This window comes from Furipterus horrens, unplaced genomic scaffold, assembly GCF_987537825.1.
Source record: "Furipterus horrens unplaced genomic scaffold, mFurHor1.1.pri manual_scaffold_8, whole genome shotgun sequence".
Lineage (NCBI taxonomy): Eukaryota > Metazoa > Chordata > Mammalia > Chiroptera > Furipteridae > Furipterus > Furipterus horrens.
Genome location: NW_028327178.1, coordinates 12,132,942 through 12,154,257, shown reverse-complemented (window position 1 = coordinate 12,154,257; position 21,316 = coordinate 12,132,942). Strand labels below are relative to the sequence as shown.

Genomic DNA, 21,316 nt, shown 5'->3' with positions numbered 1-21,316 from the left:
CATTCAGGACACTTTGTTTGCCACTATCCGAGTGTCTAAGAAGCCAAATTAGTGTTCAAACGATAGTTTGGGAGTTGAACTTTAAAGCTAAGGGTGGGAGACATCTAGTCAGGCAGGTGTGATAAATACCCCTGCCCCCAGGAGAGACCTCTTCTCTGGTGACTGCAGTGCACATGTCCCTCCTGGCTGGTGTTGGGTGAACGGTGACAAAATTTGCTTCTCTGCACCCATCCTTTGCTCCTTGACGCATCCTCCCCTTATATGGGTCAAGGTTACCAATGGTCACATTATTAAATGTGAGTGCCTCGCAGTCCCAGGGACCTCCAGGTTGTGGCTGTGTTTTTTGAATCAACCTTCTGAGGTCTAGAGGTGCCCCCTTTGGTAGTCTGCACCTTCTTACATCCTCTCTCAGCGTTTTAGCGGCACTACCTTGCACTGGCTTAATGGGCTCCATGATCTGATCCATGTTCGTGTTTGAGCAGTTGTTCCTCTTACACAGGATACTTCATATTTGAGGAAAGGTTGTATTTCTTTACATACAATGCTGAGCTCTGAGAACAGGCTTCATGGGTGTGGGAGCAGACTGGACCCGGGTTTCTTAGTAATGTCCCCAGTTGTGGACTGGTGCCAGCATCGCTTTTGTGCTCTGTCCAGCATGCCCTCGTGTGATTTGTATAAGGCCTAATCCTTGGGAAGCAGTACTCTGGATGTTAGATGTCTTCACCTTCTAAAAATTCTACAGGGGAATCATTTTAAAGAGAGTCAGCATTTTTTGAAGCTAAGGTCTTTTGATAAGATATTGGCCTTGTTTTGATAATTATTCTTCCTCTGCTTTTTGGCTGATGGAAACCGATCTTATCCTTTGGAGTTGTGCTTGGCATGAGTAACATGTTAATCATGATTGCATTGGTTCTTCTATTTTTCTTCCACAAAGTGTAAATGTGTTCTATGAGAATAGCTAACAAAGCTGTGTCATACTCTAGTCTGAAATAACACACTTAGATTAATCAGAATTTGCTTCTGATTATAATATGTTTGATCATCTTCTAAATTTTGTTTGGTCGTAACTAGTAATTATAATCCTATACCCACCTATTCCCATTCATCTAAAATGTATATTATTTTTTGAGTTGTGAATCTGATTTTATTGAGGTATTTTATCAATTCATTCAACCATCCTGTTTTTGATGCTGTAGGAGGATAAAAAAGGAGAATTATTATGAATTCCCCAAAGTAGTTCCAAGGGAGGATAGGATGTGAGGAAAAAAATAATATTTGTTAGCTATTTTGAAATATTAATGTAACTTGATGTGTGTGTATGTGTATACATAGACGTGTTATATACCGTTTATTACATGTCTGGAAGTATTACTGAAAAAATGGAGCCTCATCATAAGCTTGATGAATGCATGTGAATCAAATATCTTAACTAAAGAACATTTAAAATCTTTTTTCTTATAGTTCTATCAGTTCTCTGTTGGAAGTCAGAGAGAAGGAAGGCTTTTATGCCATGGCCACTATCCTGAAATCCTGGTTGTGGATGCCACCAGCCTTGAGGTGTTATACTCCTTAGTATCAAAGATATCTCCAGACTGGATTAGCTCCATGAGTATTATTCGATCCCACCGAACACAAGGTCAGCACCGTGACTTAATGATTCATTTACTGTGGAGTTCTATAATGTATCACATTGTTAATATATTTGGCTATATTCTCCTATTTAAGAAATAGCTAATAGTTTATGGTCTGTACCTTCATAAAGAAAATCTTTGATTGAATTGAGATTTCAAGTAGTCGGTTATTTCCATTCCATGGAATAGTTCCTAGTTTTTGGCAGTCTGACCGTGTGCCGGTGATTTTCTGAAAGGGAGGACGAAGGTCCTAACCCCTTGCAGGAATGGTGGGAGGAACCATGGTTTCACCTGCGTGTTTCTTGGGCCTGGTTTTGTCACCTGCCTAAGAGCAAAGGAAGTGTTTCCGTTTTCTGTGAAGATAATGAAAAGGGAGGGGCTCGTGCACAGTTACAGTTAATGAAGGTTCCTGGTGTGTTTGGTTGCTCTCTTACCCAAAGCTTGTGAATTTAAGTTTTCTCCCATGTCTTTCTCTTGATCACCATCTGCAGAGGGTGTACTGTGCAGGACAATGTCTAGAAGGCAGGCGAGATAGCTGGGAAAGTGGGTCAGCAAGTGCCTTGAAAAAATAGTGTCTGCTCATCCATGACAAGTAATGAAAAACCATGAATTTTGGAGATAAAATTCTTTGTTAACATAGCCATCAGTAACATTTGAAATTATTAAAAATGCGATTACAAATAAAAAATAATTTCAAGTAGCTGGAAACAGCTTTTTCTTGAATTCTGGTTTTTTGGTCATCTCTATTCTGTTTCAAAATCTGGTTTCTATTATTTGTGAAATACAGAATTATGCTTTTATGCCAACTATAAAACTTACTGTTATTTAATTTAATTAAAGTGAACCATGTTCCATGTTACTATGGTAACTATGCTACTATTTAGAAACAGTGTATTTGTAACCTTGGCTTTCTGTTCCTTCTCGGCTTAGAGGACACGGTGGTAGCCCTGTCAGTGACGGGCATCTTGAAGGTGTGGATTGTTACCTCTGAAATAAGTGGCATGCAGGTGAGACTGGAATTAACTTCTCTGTTTTCCTTATGAAGTCTTAAATTTTAGTAAAGATATGTGCCTTCTTTCCTTAAAGGGGGAGGGAGAAGCTAATTAAGTAGTCTTATTGACACAGTACAGAAGGTCCCCTGGAACGCTGTCTCCGTAAGGGGATGAATTTTTTTCACTTTTGGTGATCGACATTTGCTGTATCAAGGATAGAAATGGAGAGACGTATAGAAAAGGTAGGATCTTCCTCAGTTGCTTCTGTTTAGGTTAAAAGTTAAAAAGTTTGCTCTAGGGGAAAAAAATAAAGCCAAACATCACAGAAGTCTGTAAAGCCAGTTTTGGTCCTCTGTCTCTCTTCTTTGGGCTTGAATTCCTTGTTACTTTTTAATAAGAAAGGCGGATCAATTTTCTGACAATATTGATGATAATCTCTTTAGCTAGGGAATTTTTAGGCACCGAATCGGGGAGAAAATGGATGAATTGATCAGTTGTTTTTAAACTTAAAGACACGTATAGCTACAAAAATTAGGGTTGACTCAAAACGTTTGTCCCCTATTATTGCCAGAGTGATGACCTCTGATTCTCATCAGTATTTTAATCTTGAGTAGCATTGTAGCAAAGCTCTCATGTGCAGATGTGCTTATAATGTACTTTTATTGCTTTTTACTGCCGTGGTTCTCACATGATGAGCAAAAATGACCATTTCAAGTGATGTCTTTATTTCGTTTTCTTTATCATTACACAATAATTTTAATTAACAGCCAAGCCATTCCTAACATTTTGCAAATCTTTCTCTTTTCAGGATACTGAGCCAATATTTGAGGAGGAATCCAAACCAATTTATTGTCAGAATTGCCAAAGCATCTCTTTTTGTGCATTCACACAAAGGTCGCTTTTGGTTGTGTGCTCCAAATATTGGAGGGTAAGATAATTACATAAGTAAAAAGCTGTATTTTCAAGAGGTTGGTTTGCCCTGGTCCGTGTGGCTCAGTTGCTTGGAGCATCGTCCTGTAACCAAAAGGCACACACCTAGGTTGTAGATTCCATCTCCGGTCCAGGCACGTATGGGAAGCAAGCAACTGATGCTTCTCTCCTGCACTGATGTTTCTCTCTCTCTCCCTTCCTCTCTCTTTAATAGCAATGAAAAATAAATTTCCTCTGTTGAGGACTTAAAAAAAAAAAGAAAGATGTTGGTTTATCAGACTTTCAAAGATAATTGTAAGGAAAAGCTTGGTGCAAGAATATTTTAACCATTTGCTATTTATACGTGATTTGATATCATATTTTGAGGCGTTGGGATTTGGCCATATATTATTGTCTTCCTGGTTTATAGTATGCTTCAGTGAATGATTATTATTCTATTTTCTAATTTCTGCTTTTGCTCCTATTTTAGTCATTACCTTGTCAATATATAACATAAGCAGTGGTAGTGTGCTTCCTGCGATCAGCGTATCTTTGTATGTTGTTATTTTTCCCAGTTGCCATTCTGTTCTGACTTCTTGGAGGCAGGAAGGTCTTCCTTCATCACTTCAAAGTTAATGAAGGAGTATATCGTTTCCACATTGCCAGACTTTAATATTTTTATAATAGAGAAAGAGTCAGCATACTTTGCCCTCTTGTACCAAAGCTTTCTGTGTATTATTTAATTCTTAGAACTCAGAGGGAAAGTGTATTAGTTATCTAATGCTGTCTAACACAGATTACCCCAGAACAGCAGTTTAAACCCCAGGCATGTGTCATCATCCATCTAATACATGTATCACCACCCCACTTGTGAGTCAGGAACCTGGGCACTGCTTAGCTGGTTCCCTGGCTCAGGATTTCTCGCGGGCTGCGATCGAGGTGCCGGCTGGGATTGCTGTCTCGTGGCTGGGACGGCTGTCTCATTGTAAGGGTCCCTCGGGGAGGGTCTGCTGCAAAGCTGACTCAGGGAGTGCTTGGCAGGCCTCAGGGCCTCCTGACTCTTGGCCGGACACATTAGTTCCTTGCCCTGTGGGCCTCTCCCTAGGACAGTTCATATGTGGGAGCTGTCTCGTCTCCCCCCCCCCCCCCCCCCAGTGAGCACATAAGATGGTGCACATCTGGGAACTGAGATCTCATCACCTCTGCCACATTCCATTTTTTAGAAGCAGTCCCAAAATCCAGCCCCCACTCAGGACTCAGGGGAGAGGGTTCCACGGGGTGTGAATGCCCAGAGGAGATCAGTGGGGCTTCCTAGGGGCTGCCTCCCACGGAGGAATGGTCACTGTCCCTGTTTTGCAGGTGAGGCAGCTGAGGCTTCAGGAAGATGTGTAACCTGACTGAGGCTCTAAGGTGGTGGTGGGGTTGCTGGATTCCAGTTTGGGGAGTCTGAGTGCACCAGCTCTCATTACTACCGGGCGGTCCTGCCTTAAAGGGGAAGGGCTGCGTAGGAAAAGTACTGACGAGGGCAGCAGTGTCTCGTCCTTATCTTGCCCCTACTACTGTTTCAGAATAAGGTTAGAGCAGAAAAGCTAGCCGCTGCTTAGCTCATAGTGAGCTATAAGCAGTCCTTCCTTTGTCTTAAAATTCAAATAAAAACCGGTGCAAGAGGATTCAGTGAGAAGTACACTTTTTCCCCTGGTACTTCCCTTCCCCTCCCAGAGGTAGTACCTAATACTAGTTTGTGTGTGTGTATTAATTGTAAGCATTTTATAATCATATGAGAACAGCCTTTTGTCAAATGCATACATAAAAGTGAAAAGCCAACCCACAGAGGGAGAGAAAATAGTTACAATATACACGTATGATGAAGGACTCAACTATTATTTATAAAAAACCAGCCCCTGCAAATCAAGATGAAAAATCAGTTGAGTAGGAAAATGGACAGAAAAATTTCATAAGAGGAAAGCCAGATGGCCAATAAGAGTATGGAAAGGTGCTCAGCTTCACTAATCATCAGAGAAATGCGCACAAAACAACACTAAGGGGGAACTACAACCCACCAGAAGGACTTTTTTTGTACATCCCCAGTTGGGGGCGCGAGTGAGAGGCAACCACACAGTGATGTTTCTCTCCCTCTCTTTCTCCTTTCCCCTCTCTCTAAAAATAAATATATAAACAAACAAATACATATTTTTTTTTTAAAGTTTTCAATTTTAATATGGTTAAATTATCATTTTCTATTGTATGGTCTCTAAAACAGTTTGTGACATTGTTCCACAGGGCTCACCACAAGCTGAGATTGGTCTTTTAGAAAATCTTTTCTTTTCTTTCTAATGTTTGTATGATTTTACCTTATATAGCTTTGAATCTTTAATCTGGAATTAATTTTGTATAAACTGTGAGGTGTAAATCCTATTTTACTTTTATCCCAGTTGGAACCTCCCAAGTTCCTGATGGCATTTGTTGACTAATTCATTTTTCCCCTCGCGTGCCTCTGTGCTACTTGAATCTGTTTCCTGACTTGATTTGTCTGTCTGTTTATGTACTAATGCTGTCTTGTTTTATTTTCTCTAGCCTTATCATGTGTTTTACTAGATAACAGGGCAGGAGGGTGGTCTCCCTTTATTATCCTTTCTTGGACTTTTTCTTGGCTATTTGTGTAGTGCTAATGTTATATACTGATGAATATTGATATTATAGCGAGTCATGGTGAATTCAGCTAGGGTTTGTTCTAATTTCAAGGCTCTGCACAAGCAGCTTCATTTTTTTTTTTTTTTCTTTAAAGCAAAACAAAGCAAAGACACTGGGCTATTAAATTACTCATTCCTCTTGGGGAAATTTTCTAGCAATATAGAATGTACCTTTTTTTCAAGTATTGAAAGTGGTAGAAAGGAAAATTCTGCTAAGAATGATAAGACCAGGGTTTTAGTCCTTGTTCTATCACCTGCTAGACACATGACCTTGAGCGGTGATGTAACCCTTATCTGTGTCAGTGTCCTGCCTGTGAAATGGGAGAGTAGTACCTGTCTGTTTGCCTCCTGAGGCGATTCTCAGGGTCATCTGAGAATGTTCTCCCCAGAAGGTCAATAACCTGTGTGGCTGATGAAATTATAGGGACTTTTCTATGTGAGAATTATTAAATAATAAAAGTGAGTCTATAAACTTTTTATTTATAGTATTTTGGAACATGGATGTAAAAAGGTAAAGTAAGGTAATTCCCCTACTAATTAGGAGATATTCTGATGTAAAAGTTAATTGTTAGAAATGTCATTGGACATGGGAGTAAAACAGGAGTCATAACCATGCATTCTGGAGGTGGTTCCCTGTCAGAGTCCTTCTCTAGAGAAAACAGGTGAAGGATTCCTGCTCCTGGGTAGGGGAGCCACCCTGCCGCGCTTGTCATGGATGCTGTCTGATCACACAGCTGGGATCCTACTTGTGTTTCCCTAGTGAAGGTCACTGTGCCCCGAGCTCACTGACAGGATGTCTTTAATTGAGGTAGCAAACTCGAAAGGCCTGAGTTTGCTAAATATATTCTAGAAGTTTGTTTGTTTGTTTGTTTTGAGTTGGAGTGTCGCTGAATCTTGCTTAAATGACACCAACACAGAAGAGACTGTGAATTTCTTTTTCCTTGTAGGTATTTGATGCTGGAGACTATTCCCTGTTGTGTTCAGGTCCTAGTGAAAATGGACAGACGTGGACTGGAGGTGACTTTGTATCAGCTGATAAAGTAATCATTTGGACTGAAAATGGGCAAAGTTATATTTACAAACTACCTGCCAGGTATTCAATAAGTAATAAGTTAGGACTGTAATCATAAGCAAAAGATTCCAAATTTGGGGTTTAACCTGGAACTATGGAAACGTGTCTAGTATAAGTATTTATTATAGGTAAAAAAATAAAAACGCTCGGAGCTTCTTAAGTTAGATAAGTAATTCCAGTTTAACTTCTAAGTATGAAAATTAGGTGGATTTTTATTTGAACCAGGATATTTTAATGATGTTCATTGTCTAATTTAATACTATATTAATTTAACTACAATTATAAATTTCATTTTTTGTTCATGTCAGAAACCTTATCATATGGCCTGACAAAATATGCAATGTCAGTATTTTAACTGAATGTTGTATTTTCCTCATTTTCAGCTGCCTTCCGGCTAGTGATACATTCCGCAGTGATGTGGGGAAAGCAGTTGAAAATTTAATTCCTCCAGTACAACACAGCCTCTTGGATCGAACAGATAAAGAGGTGAAGTTCTTCGACTGTCATTTATAATTGATAGTTACATTGAAAATTTTTCATAACGATATTTTTTGGTGCCTCTCGGTAGCTAATCATTTGAAAGTTTCAGTACAGTTCAAGGCACTGAGTTAGATACTATGAAATACTCTGACACATTCAATTATTTGATATTTGCAGATCTCAAACTTATATTATGCCTATAACATAGCATTCCCCATTCTCTGAGAATACAAATGATCTAATGCTGATTATATAGTGAAATGAGTTTGATGAAGTTTATATTGATGGTGTACATTTATTCTATGCTTTCATGCAGCTATAAACACAGTGACAGTTGTAGCATACCTATAGAAAGGAAAAAATCAAAATGTAATAACGCTCACTAATAACAACTGCAAAAATCAGGTAGTGATTTAAATCATTAGTCTTTGGAAATGAAGAATAAAAGAAAATTTTCTCTATTAAAATCAAAGTTTATTATGATTTCTTAAAACTTGGTTAAAATCAATTAATATTGGTTAATATCAATTTAAAGTTGAAATACAACAGCACTTAGTAGTGGGTTTTCAACTCTTAGTACTGGGTTTTTACTAGTAAGAAAGAAGCTGTTTTGGAAATAAAGTTTCCTTTATATCTGGGTCTCTGCAGCTTTATTCTGAAAATTTTGTTCCATCTTTATGTGGAGAGACAATGAGGTGATGGGAATTATTATTTATCATGAATATTTTGAATATACAGAATTTATACATGTATGCACAGCTAAGATCTTCTATAACCTCTTCTTTGTTCTCTTAACTTAAACTTCTACTTATTGCTCTCCAGCCTAGACAGTCACTTTCATTAGAATTAAGGGGTAATGATTTTATAAAAAATATACACAAAACAAAATGAAATAAATACATTTCAGGTGTCTTTAAATATCAACTCCCCAGTACATTTTAAATTAAAATATATTACTGTGTGCTGTGAGATACTCATTTAATGAAATAGGGACTATTGGTTATTACAGTTGCTGTAGCAACTTCTGCTTGTTTAGCATGTTATTGATTAAAACTTTTACTAATTCTCAGAATTTAAGAAAAGTCAAATAATTGGCTATGTTTTATATATATATGGTTCTATAGGCTAGGGCCAAACATGGTGATTAGGTTGTTACCTCTCCTATGTGCTTGACGGGGCTCAAACCCCTGACCTTTTGGTTTATGGGTGACGCCCCAACCAACTGAGCCACACTGGCCAGGGGGGTTAAGCAGTTTTTATAAAGCAGCAAAAAAGCATATAAATACTAATTCTATAGAAAAACTATAAATAGAATTTTTATTTGTGTGATACTGGATTTGAATATTAATTGGCATGTATATCAATGCTACAAAATTACATTAAAATATTGTTGAATACTCATGCTATAAACATTTTTATTTACCCTGGTACTGAGGCAAACTACTTAACATCCTTAGCTGAAAAAATTTGAATATGTGAACTATTTTGATTAAAAAGATAACTAAAGATATTTGAACAATTTTTTTTTCCAGTTGCTAGTCTGTCCTCCTGTTACTCGGTTCTTCTATGGAGCCAGAGAACACTCCCATAAACTGTTAATTCAGGGAGATTCTTCTGGAAGGTTGAATATATGGAGCATATCAGACACACCTGACAAACAGGAAGGCAAAGAAGGTAATAGTAAATCAGATACAGCAATTTCTTAATTCTTTTAATTTAGTAACCTAAATACTAAGCACTAAATAACAAGTGTCATATGTCATTTTATTCATAGAATTATGGTTGATGACAGTTATCATTCTTTGGTATATTACTGGATCAACCATAAGCACACTTACTTTAATGTGTTTCATTTTTTTTCTAACATGCACAATTTTTTAAAATTTTTTTATCCACAACCAAACCTCCACAGGATTGGAAGTGACAACTTCTGTTAGTCTGCAAGAGGCCTTTGATAAGCTCAATCCTTACCCTGCTGGAATTATAGATCAGCTGAGCGTGATTCCCAACAGTAATGAACCTCTCAAAGTGACCGCAAGTGTGTACATACCCGCACACGGACGACTTGTTTGTGGCCGCGAAGACGGAAGCATCGTCATTGTCCCTGCCACCCAGACGGCCATCGTGCAGCTGCTGCAAGGGGAACATATGCTCCGAAGAGGTAGACGGCAGCCCTTCCAATGTCTAGAGTGTGTAGAGCGCTCAGCAGCTGTGATACTGACAGTGTTGGCGTGCTCGGTTTGTAACGAACACAGGGCAGTGTAGTGGTCAGTGTGCTGTTGAGTTGATAGGGTTCCATGTGCAGATAAGAAAATACTCAGTGCCTATTCTTGAAATAAATATCATTTGATTGTGAATAAAGAAGTTTATACTCTTTGATGTATATTAATAGTTCCATTTATTAATAGTTACCTCTATGGCTTACTAAATAATTACCATTATTGTCATTAACACTGATAATCTTTGAGAACTGTGCAGTCCAGTAGAAATATATATGTATAACAATGTATGTAGTTTTCTAATAGCCACATTGAAAAAGTAAAAATGAAGCAGGTAAAATTAATTTTAGTAATATATTTTATTTAAACCAATATAGCAAAACTAGTTTTGTTTCAGTGAGATATCTAACATTATTACTTTTTGTTCTAAGGCTTTGGAATCTCATGTATATTTTATATTTACAGCACATGTGAGTCTGAAGTAGCCGCATTTTAAGTGCTGAATGGTCTCATGTGGCTGGTAGCTACTGTATTAGGCAGTTTTAGAAGATAATATCAGAAGCCTTTTCTTTAATAAAATTTGTAGTTGTTTTGACAACTCAGGTTTACTTTTATTTGTTGAAACTTTGTTAGACTTTTATTTTCCCATTTTAAATCCAAAACCTCATTCACAGGTTGGCCACCTCACAGAACACTCCGTGGTCATCGGAACAAAGTCACATGTTTGCTATATCCTCATCAGGTCTCAGCTCGCTATGATCAAAGATATCTGGTATCTGGAGGTGTGGATTTTTCGGTCATAATTTGGGACATATTTTCTGGAGAAATGAAACATATCTTCTGTGTCCATGGTGGCGAGATTACTCAGCTCCTAGTTCCACCTGAAAACTGTAGTGTAAGTTGACTCAAAAAAGATTATTTTACTGTGGTAGAGTGAAGCTATGTTGCTCTCGGGCTTCATATAAGTGGTGCCTAGAGTCACTTAAAGGAAATGTGAGAAGAGAATCAACAAAACTCTTAATTTTAAAACTAAATAATGACAACATACAAAGTTTAGGCAACATTATGATTACTTACTGTTGGGCACATGGAAGGAGAAGACGCACACAGTGGTTTTCCTTGTTACTGTATTGGCTCCTAAGCAGCGTGGCTTGTCCTTGAAATGCAGTAGCAGTTTAGAATATGCTTACTGGACGAAGGTTCGCTTTTCTGTTTAAAACAATTTAAATATCCCCCCAAAACATTCTACAGTCTCATTATTTTCAGGTCCATCTGAGCAAAAAGACAGGTAATGTATACTTTGGTAGAGGCAAAAATATTTGTCAGTACCTATAAAGAGGGCTTGTTTGTATTAATAATTATTGTGGCAAGCAAAGGTTTATCAGTCACTGATGATGATTTCAGGAAATTTTGTACAGTCCTCTGTGGAATGTATTGCTGTCTTAGTGACGTGTGTGTCAGTCAGGCCATGATATCAGATATAAAACCCAGTGGTTTTAGACATATGCGACTTGACGAGATCTTAGGATTGATAAATAACAGCCCATAATTAGTTAATCAGGAACTTGCTTGTGTGACAAGGCACCTTTGTGTGCGTATTCACCATCCTAACGCTCACCCACGTGCATGCACACACGCACACAAACACAGACACACCACCTTCCTCCACACATTTCATGCGTATCCTAATCTATTCGGTGTCACAGTTATGGTCTCACTGAATTGAAAAATATTTTACTTGTGTATCTGATGCCGTTTCACAAGGTGTCTTATTTCAAAATCAAAACAGTTTTTCTTGGCCTTTCTGCCTATTTAACTTTCCCAGTAATGTGTTTTATCTGTCTTGTTCCGTCTTTGCTAGATCTTGTTTGATTTGGTACTGGTGGCATTGTAAGAAGGCCTCGTACCAGTGTCTCTTTTTTTTTTCTGCCAGATTTGACAATTTAGGGTCTTAATCATTCGCTTTCTTCTTTTTTATTCCTGTCATTTCCTTTCCTTTCCTTCCACGTTGGTTGTTAGTTTCTTACCTTTTATCACTGTGAAAAATTCCCGTGTATTTATTTGCATGCCTCATTTTATGTCATGTTTTACTGAAATAGGTAATACTTTTGCCCTCATAAGTTATAGCACTGTTACAAGCCTCTCCTAAGCTTTACTATACAGTAGGTATGCATCGTAAAGAAACATGACCATTTTTATCTCTGTCTGCCCTTTTGGTGACCTAATACTTTGATGCCGAAATTTAGTATTTAGATTATTTTATATCAGTTTAGAACAACCATTTTTGATGTGGATGATTTATTAAATGTGAATACAACATTTGGAATATAACGTTAATATATATAATTATGTATATAGTCAAAGGAAAAGTTTGCTTGGAGTGGTTTACGTGAGGTCATGGTTTCTGTTTGAATTACATTAATATATACATATTTTGTCTTCTGTGTTAGTATGGGAACATTTTTTATTTATTTAAAAAAATTTTAAGTGGTATTTAATAAAATGTTGTTGACCAATCACATTTAAAAATAATTTCTGGTGAGTAAACACTACTTAATAGACATATGTGTAACTAAATAGAGAATGGACTCCCTACTAGACTAGAAGGGGGCTAGTGATGCTGCTGGTTGCCCGGAAATATGAAGAAGAGAGGTACTTGGAAAATAACGAATAACCTGTACTTAACAATAGAGATTTTCTTGTTTATAATCGACCTTCAAAAGTACTGATGATGACAAAGAAACTTGCCTTCGCTTTGTGATTATTTAACCAGTAAATAAGGACTCCCTGGTTAATAACCTTTTCGTTTAGCAGGTGGTTTTAGGTACACCAGCTAATGTGTTTAAAGATCAAAGAACCTAACTGATTGAATAAAAAGCTAGAAAGAATTTGGTATTTGCTAAACGTTTAGCAAATGACTCTTGCTGCGATTAGTTAACCATATAATATACGGGTCCTGATGCTTGACTTTGAATTGCCCTGCTCATCCAGTACCTTTTGTTTGTTTGTTTGTTTGTTTGTTTTAGCAGAAAATATTTTTATTTTGAAGTTGTAATCTCTGGTAGTTGGGAGATTATAGAACTGACCAAACATAATGATTAAAGATAAATACTGAAAAGTTTGCCACCTGCCTTTTCGATTAGAATAGAATTTGCTTTTTATCTTAGGTATCTTCAGAAAGAAGTTAGGTTTTGAGATTTTTGCAGTCCTTTTTTTCAGGAAAAGATGTTTTAAAACAGAAATGTTAGTCGTGTTTTAAAAATAACTTATAATTAAGAATGTACAAGATTGATGATTTTTGCTTTCTTATTTTATAGTTATATTTCACGTTTCCCAGAACGTAGAAGGTTGTTAAGGAAAAGTACGAAGCAGCAGCATCGTTTGTCTCCTAGCTTAGGTGGACAGTGAAGAAAACATGAAATCGCCTCTGTCGGGTGGTGGGGACGGTGCGCTGGGGACGGCCCCACTTTGGTGAACTTCTCTATCAGACCTGTGAGATTTGACTTTGTGACAGACGCTGGAGCGTGTCCGTTTGAGATCTCTAGGATTAGGTTATTTGCCTTTTCTGTTTCTTTTTAAGCATGTGGAATATAGAGAAAATTGTAAGTTTAAGGTTGTTGCTTTTTTCCCTTTGGTGGTTTAGGTTCTGGATAAAACAGAATGTACGGTATGAAAGATACATATTCATGTGAAGGACAAGTAATGTGAACCTAACAACTTAAACAGTATTTGAATAAAATACAGTAAAATAAAATATACAAAGTTTTATACCATTTTTGTTTGTCCTTCCAAGTTCATTGTTTTTAAATGAATGGTTTTGACTTTATATATTGCTGTTCAGATATGATAGTTCTTAGGCAATTTTAATAGGATTTACATTTAATTTTTAAATTAGATTTCCACTTCAAATATTCACATAGAAAACTTTAGAAAAATCTTTTAAAAAATAGGCTTGCTAAATTTTAACTGACATTAAATTTTCATCTGCACTTTGAATGTTATTTACTGTGGTTTTTTAAAAATATATTTTATAAATAGGTAATGATGCACATTGTACAAGGTGCAAAAGGTATTAAAAGTTATTAATAAAAAAGCAAGTCTCCCTTTCCCTCTAGTTCTCCAGCCACGCGGTTCTTTTAATCCTGAATGCAGTGTTTTATAATCCCTCAGAGATTTTCTGTACTGTTTTAATAGTACATCAGAACTATAGAACTTTAGTTTAACCTTATTCAAATAACTAATAAATTTAAGCAACACAGTGGTTAGAGAGGGATTTCAATAGCCATCAGACGTGCATTTGGGTGAATTTTCCAAATCTGAACTCTAGGCTGTCGGGAGCCAACCGAGAGCCCCACCTGCCCGGGAAGGCGGGGAAGGCCGCCGCGGGGACGGGCGGCAGGCAGGGGGTTCCGTAGTCACGGATGAGAATGACTTCATCTCCCCCCGCCCCCTTTCAGGCAGGTCGTCCTACCTTCCCTGCTTATTTATTTTCTTTTTTCATTGGCATGGATGTTTGAATTATCAGAGCTTTTTGCTGCTGCTAGAACTTTATTCAGAACAGAATTTTTGGAAAGTGTTTCCAAATAAATTATTTAGTGTCAATAATACATATGTTTCTCTGTGTGAGCATTATAAGCTCCTTAATAGATTAGTTTTAAAAAATGGTTAGTTTTCATTTATACCATCTGCCTAAACACGTAAGGCCACGTCGTTTCCCGAAGTGTCCAGAAGGGGGCAGCACGCGTTTGTGAAACAGGAAGGCCAGTTTTTTAACCTGAATGTTAGTTTGTTCCTTCTTTTGACAGTATTAGATCCTTAGCTCTTACAGACAGAGATATGATATGAATGGCGTATGTGATTATATGTATACAGTGGCTAATGTTCACAGCTGGTAAAAGCAATTAACAAATGAAGTTTTCTTTTTTTTTTTTTTTTTTTTTTTAAGATTTAATGTGTTTTATTGATTAAAATATTACATTTGTGCCACTTTCCCTTCCCTCTGCTCCCCTCCACCCGGTGGCCCCCTCCCTCCAGTTGTCCCCCCCTTTTAGATTATGTCCATTAGTTGTGCTTACAGTTCCTCCCAACCTCTCTCCGTCTATTCCATTCCCTCCTACCATGATCTCCAATTCCTATATCATCTCCCTCCCTCTCCCCACTCCCCCTCCCTGTTGACCTCCCCCCACTATATTTCCCTTACCCACAGTTCCTTTTCCACTCTCGTTGCCTGTTTCGTTTGCCTTTGTTTCATCTCCCTAGCTTCTGTTTTTTAAACCAGTCCCTTTAACTTCTCATATAACAGTGGTTTGGATCTAATGAACTCTTTCAGTTTTATTTTGTCCTGGAAACACTTTCTCTGTCCTTCTATTCTGAATGACAATTTCGCTGGATAGAGTATTCGTGGTTGTAGGTTTTGGATTTTCATTACTTTGAATATTTCTTGCCAGTTCCTTCTTGTCTGTAGGGTTTCCCTTGAGAAGTCAGCTGATAGTCTAATTGGGGCCCCTTTGTACATAATTCTTTTCTTCTCTCTTGCTGCTTTTAAGATTCTCTCTTTATCTTTAATTTTTGACATTTTGATTATAATGTGTCTTGGAGTGGTTCTCCCTGGGTCCAGTCTCTTGGGAACTCTCCTTGCTTCTTGGACCTGCAAGTCTATTCCCTTCCCCAAGTCTGGGAAGTTCTCCTTTATTATATTTTCACTCAATTTTTCAAGTTCTAGTTCATCTTCCTCATTCTCTGGCAAACCAATGATTCTTATGTTGGGCCTTTTATAGCTGTCCCAGAGGTTTCTGATCCTCTCATTGTTGCTTCCCAATTCCTCTCGCTGCATTGGTTGACTGCTAGTTTCTTCTCCATATTCCAGTTTGTTGAAATGGACTCTGGATTCCTCACCATCTGTCTCATATGTGGTTTTGTTCCTTTCGTTATGAAAGTTTTTCGCTTCTTTCATATCTTTTTCCTGCTCTTTTGTGAATTCTGTAAGCCACCTGATAACAATGGCCCAGAACTGAGCCTCTGACAGGTTTCTTATCTGTTCATCTGTCAGGTTCTCTATCTGGTGTCTGGTGAGTTGTGTTACCGGTATTTCTAAAGTTGCCTGCCTCATTTTGACAGATGCGTTTTGTTTTCCTGGGCTGGCTGTCGGGAGCAGGGGGCAGTGCCTGCGTACGCGTCACAAATCAGCGACCGGCAGGCGCGCGACCTATTTCGCAGCCCTGTGGTGCTTTCTGTGGGGGCGGGGGTCCAAGATGGATTCACACAGTTATTCAGCTAGGAGACCGGGATCCGTCCTCCCGCCCCCCTGGGCCTCACTGTTCAAGGCGATGCTGCGGCTGCCCCCCAACGCCGGAGTCGCGCAGGAGTCGCGCAGGAGTCGCGCAGGCCAGGGGCTTGAATGCCTCCAGGATTTTTCGCCGCCCCGCCCCGCCGCTCCGCAAGCAGCTTTGCCTTCTTTAACTCTTACCTGCCCAAATGGCACCGCTGGTTTATAACTTCATATGTTGGGCTTCCGTGTAGCTTTATTTTCTGGAATTTCTAGTTATCCTTTGTTTTGAAGTAGTTGTATTCCACTATAGTTGTAGAGGGAGACCTAGCGTGTCCGTCTAAGCCTCCATCTTGGCCGGAAGTAAAGTTTTCTTTTTAATATACTGTACTTTTCATTCTGAAGAAGCACCTATAGCTTTGCCTGAATTAGCTCTTCTTGAATTTGGACTTTTGTTACTATTTTAACTTAAATATGACATTTAAAAAACAATGTCCATAGTTCCAGCATAGTCTCTGAAGCCAAGCGGAGTAAGTTTTGTAAATGTAAATTAAGCAAACGCAAGAAGCAGACCTGTCATTGATTTTCTACAATATATCGCAGTAGACACAATGTTATGTAATATTCTTTTTTACCCTTAAATGTAATTCTCTTAGATGTTGAGGCCAGATGTTTTTATGCATTCAGTACTATCTTTTTGAAATTAGTTTTTATTTTTAAAATTACAGAATGCATTGTTATATAAATAAGACATTTTCTAAATACGGTCTGGTCATCTTTTTATGTCACTAAGTATATTCCAGTATAAGTTTAATGTTATTCTATAGTTTATTTAATTTTACCAAAATTTTAGAATGTGGGAGGTGAAAATTAGTACAGCTAAGTGTTTCTGTATATCTGGAATAATTTTTTAGGATAAATTCTGAAATATGGAATTGCTATATAAAAGGGCATATTAATTTTTAAAGGCTTTTGACTAGGTATTGACAAATTGCCCTTCAAAAGCTTAAGAATGGGTTTATACAACCACCATTTTAATTTCTCCATTCTCCTGTTTATAATCATTTAGATCTTGCTAATTTTCTGGGCTTGTAAGAAGCTGTGTGCAGAGTATGCATAAGTATATAGTACTCCTTGTCTGAAAGCACAGGTGGGCTCAGTGATACCAATACTATATTGGTTGATCATTCTGATTAGTTTATATTTTATTCTTTATAATTTTATGTTTTCCAGATTTTTACCACTATTATATTGTATTCAAGATAAAAAGAATAAAAATTTCCTGCTCTGGTTATTTTTTATGTGTTCAAATATCTTATTAGACCCTGTCTCTTGTGTAGGAAGCTGAAACTATCAGCGATGCACCAGGAGAGGGTCGCTGAGGGGCCTTTCCACAGCAATGAATTCCTCTGCCGGCCGCGCTGCTGTTGTGCCAGACATTATAGAAATGTAGAAATTCCTCTACTTTGGAAAGGTTCCCTGAGATCATGTCCTTGCTAGTAGCGACGATGACACTGGCATGAAATTTATTTTAGTAATGGTCTGAGAGGACCAGGTGGCAAACTTTGTGAATGAAATGGTTGATTATTTTGACTTTTTATTTTGAGTTGAAAAGATAAAAATGACACAGGACAAGGACAAATCTTTTTTGGAGTCACTCGATCATGAAAGTGATTTCAAAGTGAGTTAAAATTTCTTTTAAAAAGGCAGAAATTACTAGAAAAAATAAATGACCTTTAAGATGCCTATTGAATTAGGGTGCAACATATTTTCTAATAGCCATTGATTTGGCAAATACCTGAGTGCCTGCCATATTCCAGGTACTTTCGAGGACCAGGCATATAATAGTGGATAAGGTATAGTCCCTACCTGATAGGATTTCATCTTAACAAGGGAGCCAGACGAGGAAACCAGCAATTACAGTGCAGCATGATAAACATGATGCCATACTCGTCTGTGTCCTCCCTGATTACAAGGCCTTCAGGGAGGTCCTAGAAGAGGAGCTGAGTAAGCCAGCTTCGGGGGTTTGGCAAGGCTTTCAAGAAGGGTGATGTCTATTTAGATTTATTAGTTTTTAAATGTATTTGAATTTAGATGTATTTTTGTAGGTGTGTATAAAACCATATGTATGTGAGCAGCCTGTGTTTGCAGAGGTACTTAGTATTGTGCGTGTCATGGGGCGTAGTCTGGAGCACTGGAGAAGTTGTTTTGACCGGGACGGGATGGATCTAATACGGCAAACACTGACGGGAATCTGACGTAGTTGTGCATTACTTTGGAAATAATGACCAAGAGATCAGGACAATGCTTTTGTATGTATGTGCTGCAAACCAGCTGTATGCGAGACCATCAGGGCACTGTGTCGACCTTTGCAAAACCTTCGGCAGCAGGACCCCAGAAGATCCAGGGGGCTGTTTGACTCCATTTATTGCTTTTCTTAGGGTATCAGTTGTGGTCTAGACACAACTTTCTTGCCTCACGGTGGACACTGAAGATTAGGGTTCTCTATGTTCTTTGACATAGACTTAAAAGCAGGCCAGCATCCTTTCTAAACAAAAAGGTGGTTTTAGCATATATGTTCTGTTCATTTACTGCTAGGAAAGTGATACACAGTTTCTTTTAGTATCTTCATTTGTAAAAATGAGGAGAGTACTTATTCACCCATTGTTTCCATGAGAAAGGAAGAAAAGGTATTTCATTGTTCTCTCAGAGGTACGTGAATTCAGTATTCATTTCTGGTAAGGATACAGGCGTGATCGGGATAAATAGGTGGAGGCCAAGTGGCAGATTCCAAGTTACGAGGTCAGTTGGATGGTGCCATTCAGGTTCTAAGGGAGGAAGGGGTCAGGAAGTAGAGAGGGCGGGACTGCTGTGCCTGGGGTCCTGATCAGTGCACTCTGCTAAGTGAGGCCCCGTGTGACAGAACGCACTCGTCCCTGAATGTGTGCAGCTCAAGCTTTGGGTGTGGGGTTGGGCAATCATTTTAGACAGTTGACTGGTGTACAGGAAAGGGAAAAAGGGCAACTGTTAAGTTTTGTGAAACCTTAGAATATTTTCAGAGTCTGCAGATTTGGCTGTCTCCGTCTCTCAACTAACAGATTATCTCACTTATTTAAAATAATTTTTTTTAAATAATTTATTTGTTGATTTTTGTTTGTTTATTTATTTTTTAGAGAGAGGGGAAAGGAGAAAGAGAGGGAGAGAAACATCTCTGTGTGGTTGCCTCTCACTCGTGCCTCCAACTGGGGACCTGACATGCAACCTAGTCATGTGCCCTGACTGGGAATCGAACCAGCGACACTTGACTCGCAGGCAGACGCTCTATCCACTGAACCACAGCAGCCAGGGCTAAAATAATGTTTTTTCTCTGATATCTTATCAATCTTACATTACATTCTTCATATTTTAATTTATTGTTTTACTAATAAGGGAGCAGTAAAAGAAGGATGAAATTCTAATGAGCCTATTTCTTTATAGTATTCTTGTGTCTGTAGTGAATGAATGATGTCAAAAATAGTCCCTAAAAGTCTTAATTTTCATAGAGAACATAATTACCCAATTAGATGGTTTATCAGTGTTTTTGTTAAGACCACATGGTCTTATTTTCTAAAATAGCTGTTAAAACAACAGCTCTCTCTCTTTTTAAAGAAGGATGGGCTATAGATTGCTAAAAAGAAAATTTATAATAGTTTTGTGAAAGTGTGGAAATGAAATTAACATTTGTAGACTCTTATTTTCCCTTTACATGGGATATTTTAAAGTGATAAATGATACATGTTAAATGCACATTTGTGTTCCATAGAAAGAGTTCTGGGAAGTACAGATAATGATTAAGAGAATAGTGGGATTGATTTATGAGTGAAAGAAGTTGGTCATTTATAGCTCATCTCATGATGGACATATTTAAAAGGAGAGACAGGAGTTAGTGTTCAAATATTTAAAGAATATTTAGACAAAGAGAAATATTGTTTTGGTCAGTTAAGCAACTGCTTCTGAAACGCTATGAAGGAACAGAATAATTTAGTTTAGCAAACAAATTAGCAAAACCAGAAAAAAAATATAATCTACATTGGGAACTATTGGAACGCATATCATCTCCCCAGAGAGCTGGTGGATGGGATAAGCTAGCTGTCTTTAATTTCTGTAATTCATGGCAGATGCTTAGGAACAGGTTACATAAGAGGTTTCTGGGAATGGTTTAAAATGAAGTCTTGTAAAATGCTAAGGTCAGGCTGGATGACCTAGGTGGCGTATTCCGACTCCATCAGATTCTATGATAGCTTGTGGCATTCTGCGGCTCAGCACTAATGTACACTGCAGGTTATTTACTGGCAACTTCAGCGAGACTTCGTTCGGTTTAGAATCAGAATTCTTTGAAGAAATAATAATTAACTTTGGAATAAACTTGTCTTGCCCCAGTATTTCCCTCCCTTTCATTTTGCTATTTCCATCTAAATAAAATAATAGTTTTTATTTGGTTAAGTATTCTGTTGCTTATTGTCAGCCTTTGCTTTTAATTAGCTTTTGATGTCATGGATGCATATTGCTTTGAGGGCAGAGTTAACAGTGTCTGGAACATGAACTTGGTTAATTTTCACCTATAAAGTACCAGCCCAGTTGATAGGATGCTTAGTCCAGGCTGTTCAAGTTCTGTTCCATAATGGTAAAAAAATTTAAGTGGCATTTATGTGTCAGTTGATGCCAGTGGTTGTTAAAGTGGAATATGTGAGACCGTTAATTGGGGTATAAGAATAAATTATCAGAGCTTTTATTCCTGTCATTTTTTAACATTAAAAAATTTAGCTTCTGAACATCCGCTAGATGGAAGGACATTGGTGCCTCACTGTGTCATACATCAGACGGGCACATGTCACCTGGGGGAAGAATGGGCCTGCCACTGCAAGAGCAGTGTGCTTCTAGTTAAAATGTGTGTGCTTCAGGAGACCGCAGATTATACTGCATAATTCTTAACCCAGGGCAGCGAAGATAACAGTGGAAGATATTTCCAGTGAAAATTAAATCTTTTCATCAGCCACATTATGAGGTTCAAACAATGAT

General features: G+C 38.0%; 1 protein-coding gene across 1 annotated transcript in view; it reads left to right on the top strand.

Moving 5' to 3' along the window:
* Window positions 1–21,316, top strand: part of WDR7 (WD repeat domain 7) — a 280,434-nt gene that overhangs the window by 27,213 nt on the left and 231,905 nt on the right. The window contains exons 6-13 of the mRNA XM_090285462.1: window positions 1,462–1,636; window positions 2,562–2,638; window positions 3,432–3,551; window positions 7,170–7,315; window positions 7,678–7,780; window positions 9,307–9,448; window positions 9,687–9,935; window positions 10,668–10,888. Of these exons, the coding sequence (XP_090141588.1) occupies window positions 1,462–1,636; window positions 2,562–2,638; window positions 3,432–3,551; window positions 7,170–7,315; window positions 7,678–7,780; window positions 9,307–9,448; window positions 9,687–9,935; window positions 10,668–10,888 (1,233 nt within the window). The remainder of the gene's footprint in view (window positions 1–1,461; window positions 1,637–2,561; window positions 2,639–3,431; window positions 3,552–7,169; window positions 7,316–7,677; window positions 7,781–9,306; window positions 9,449–9,686; window positions 9,936–10,667; window positions 10,889–21,316) is intronic.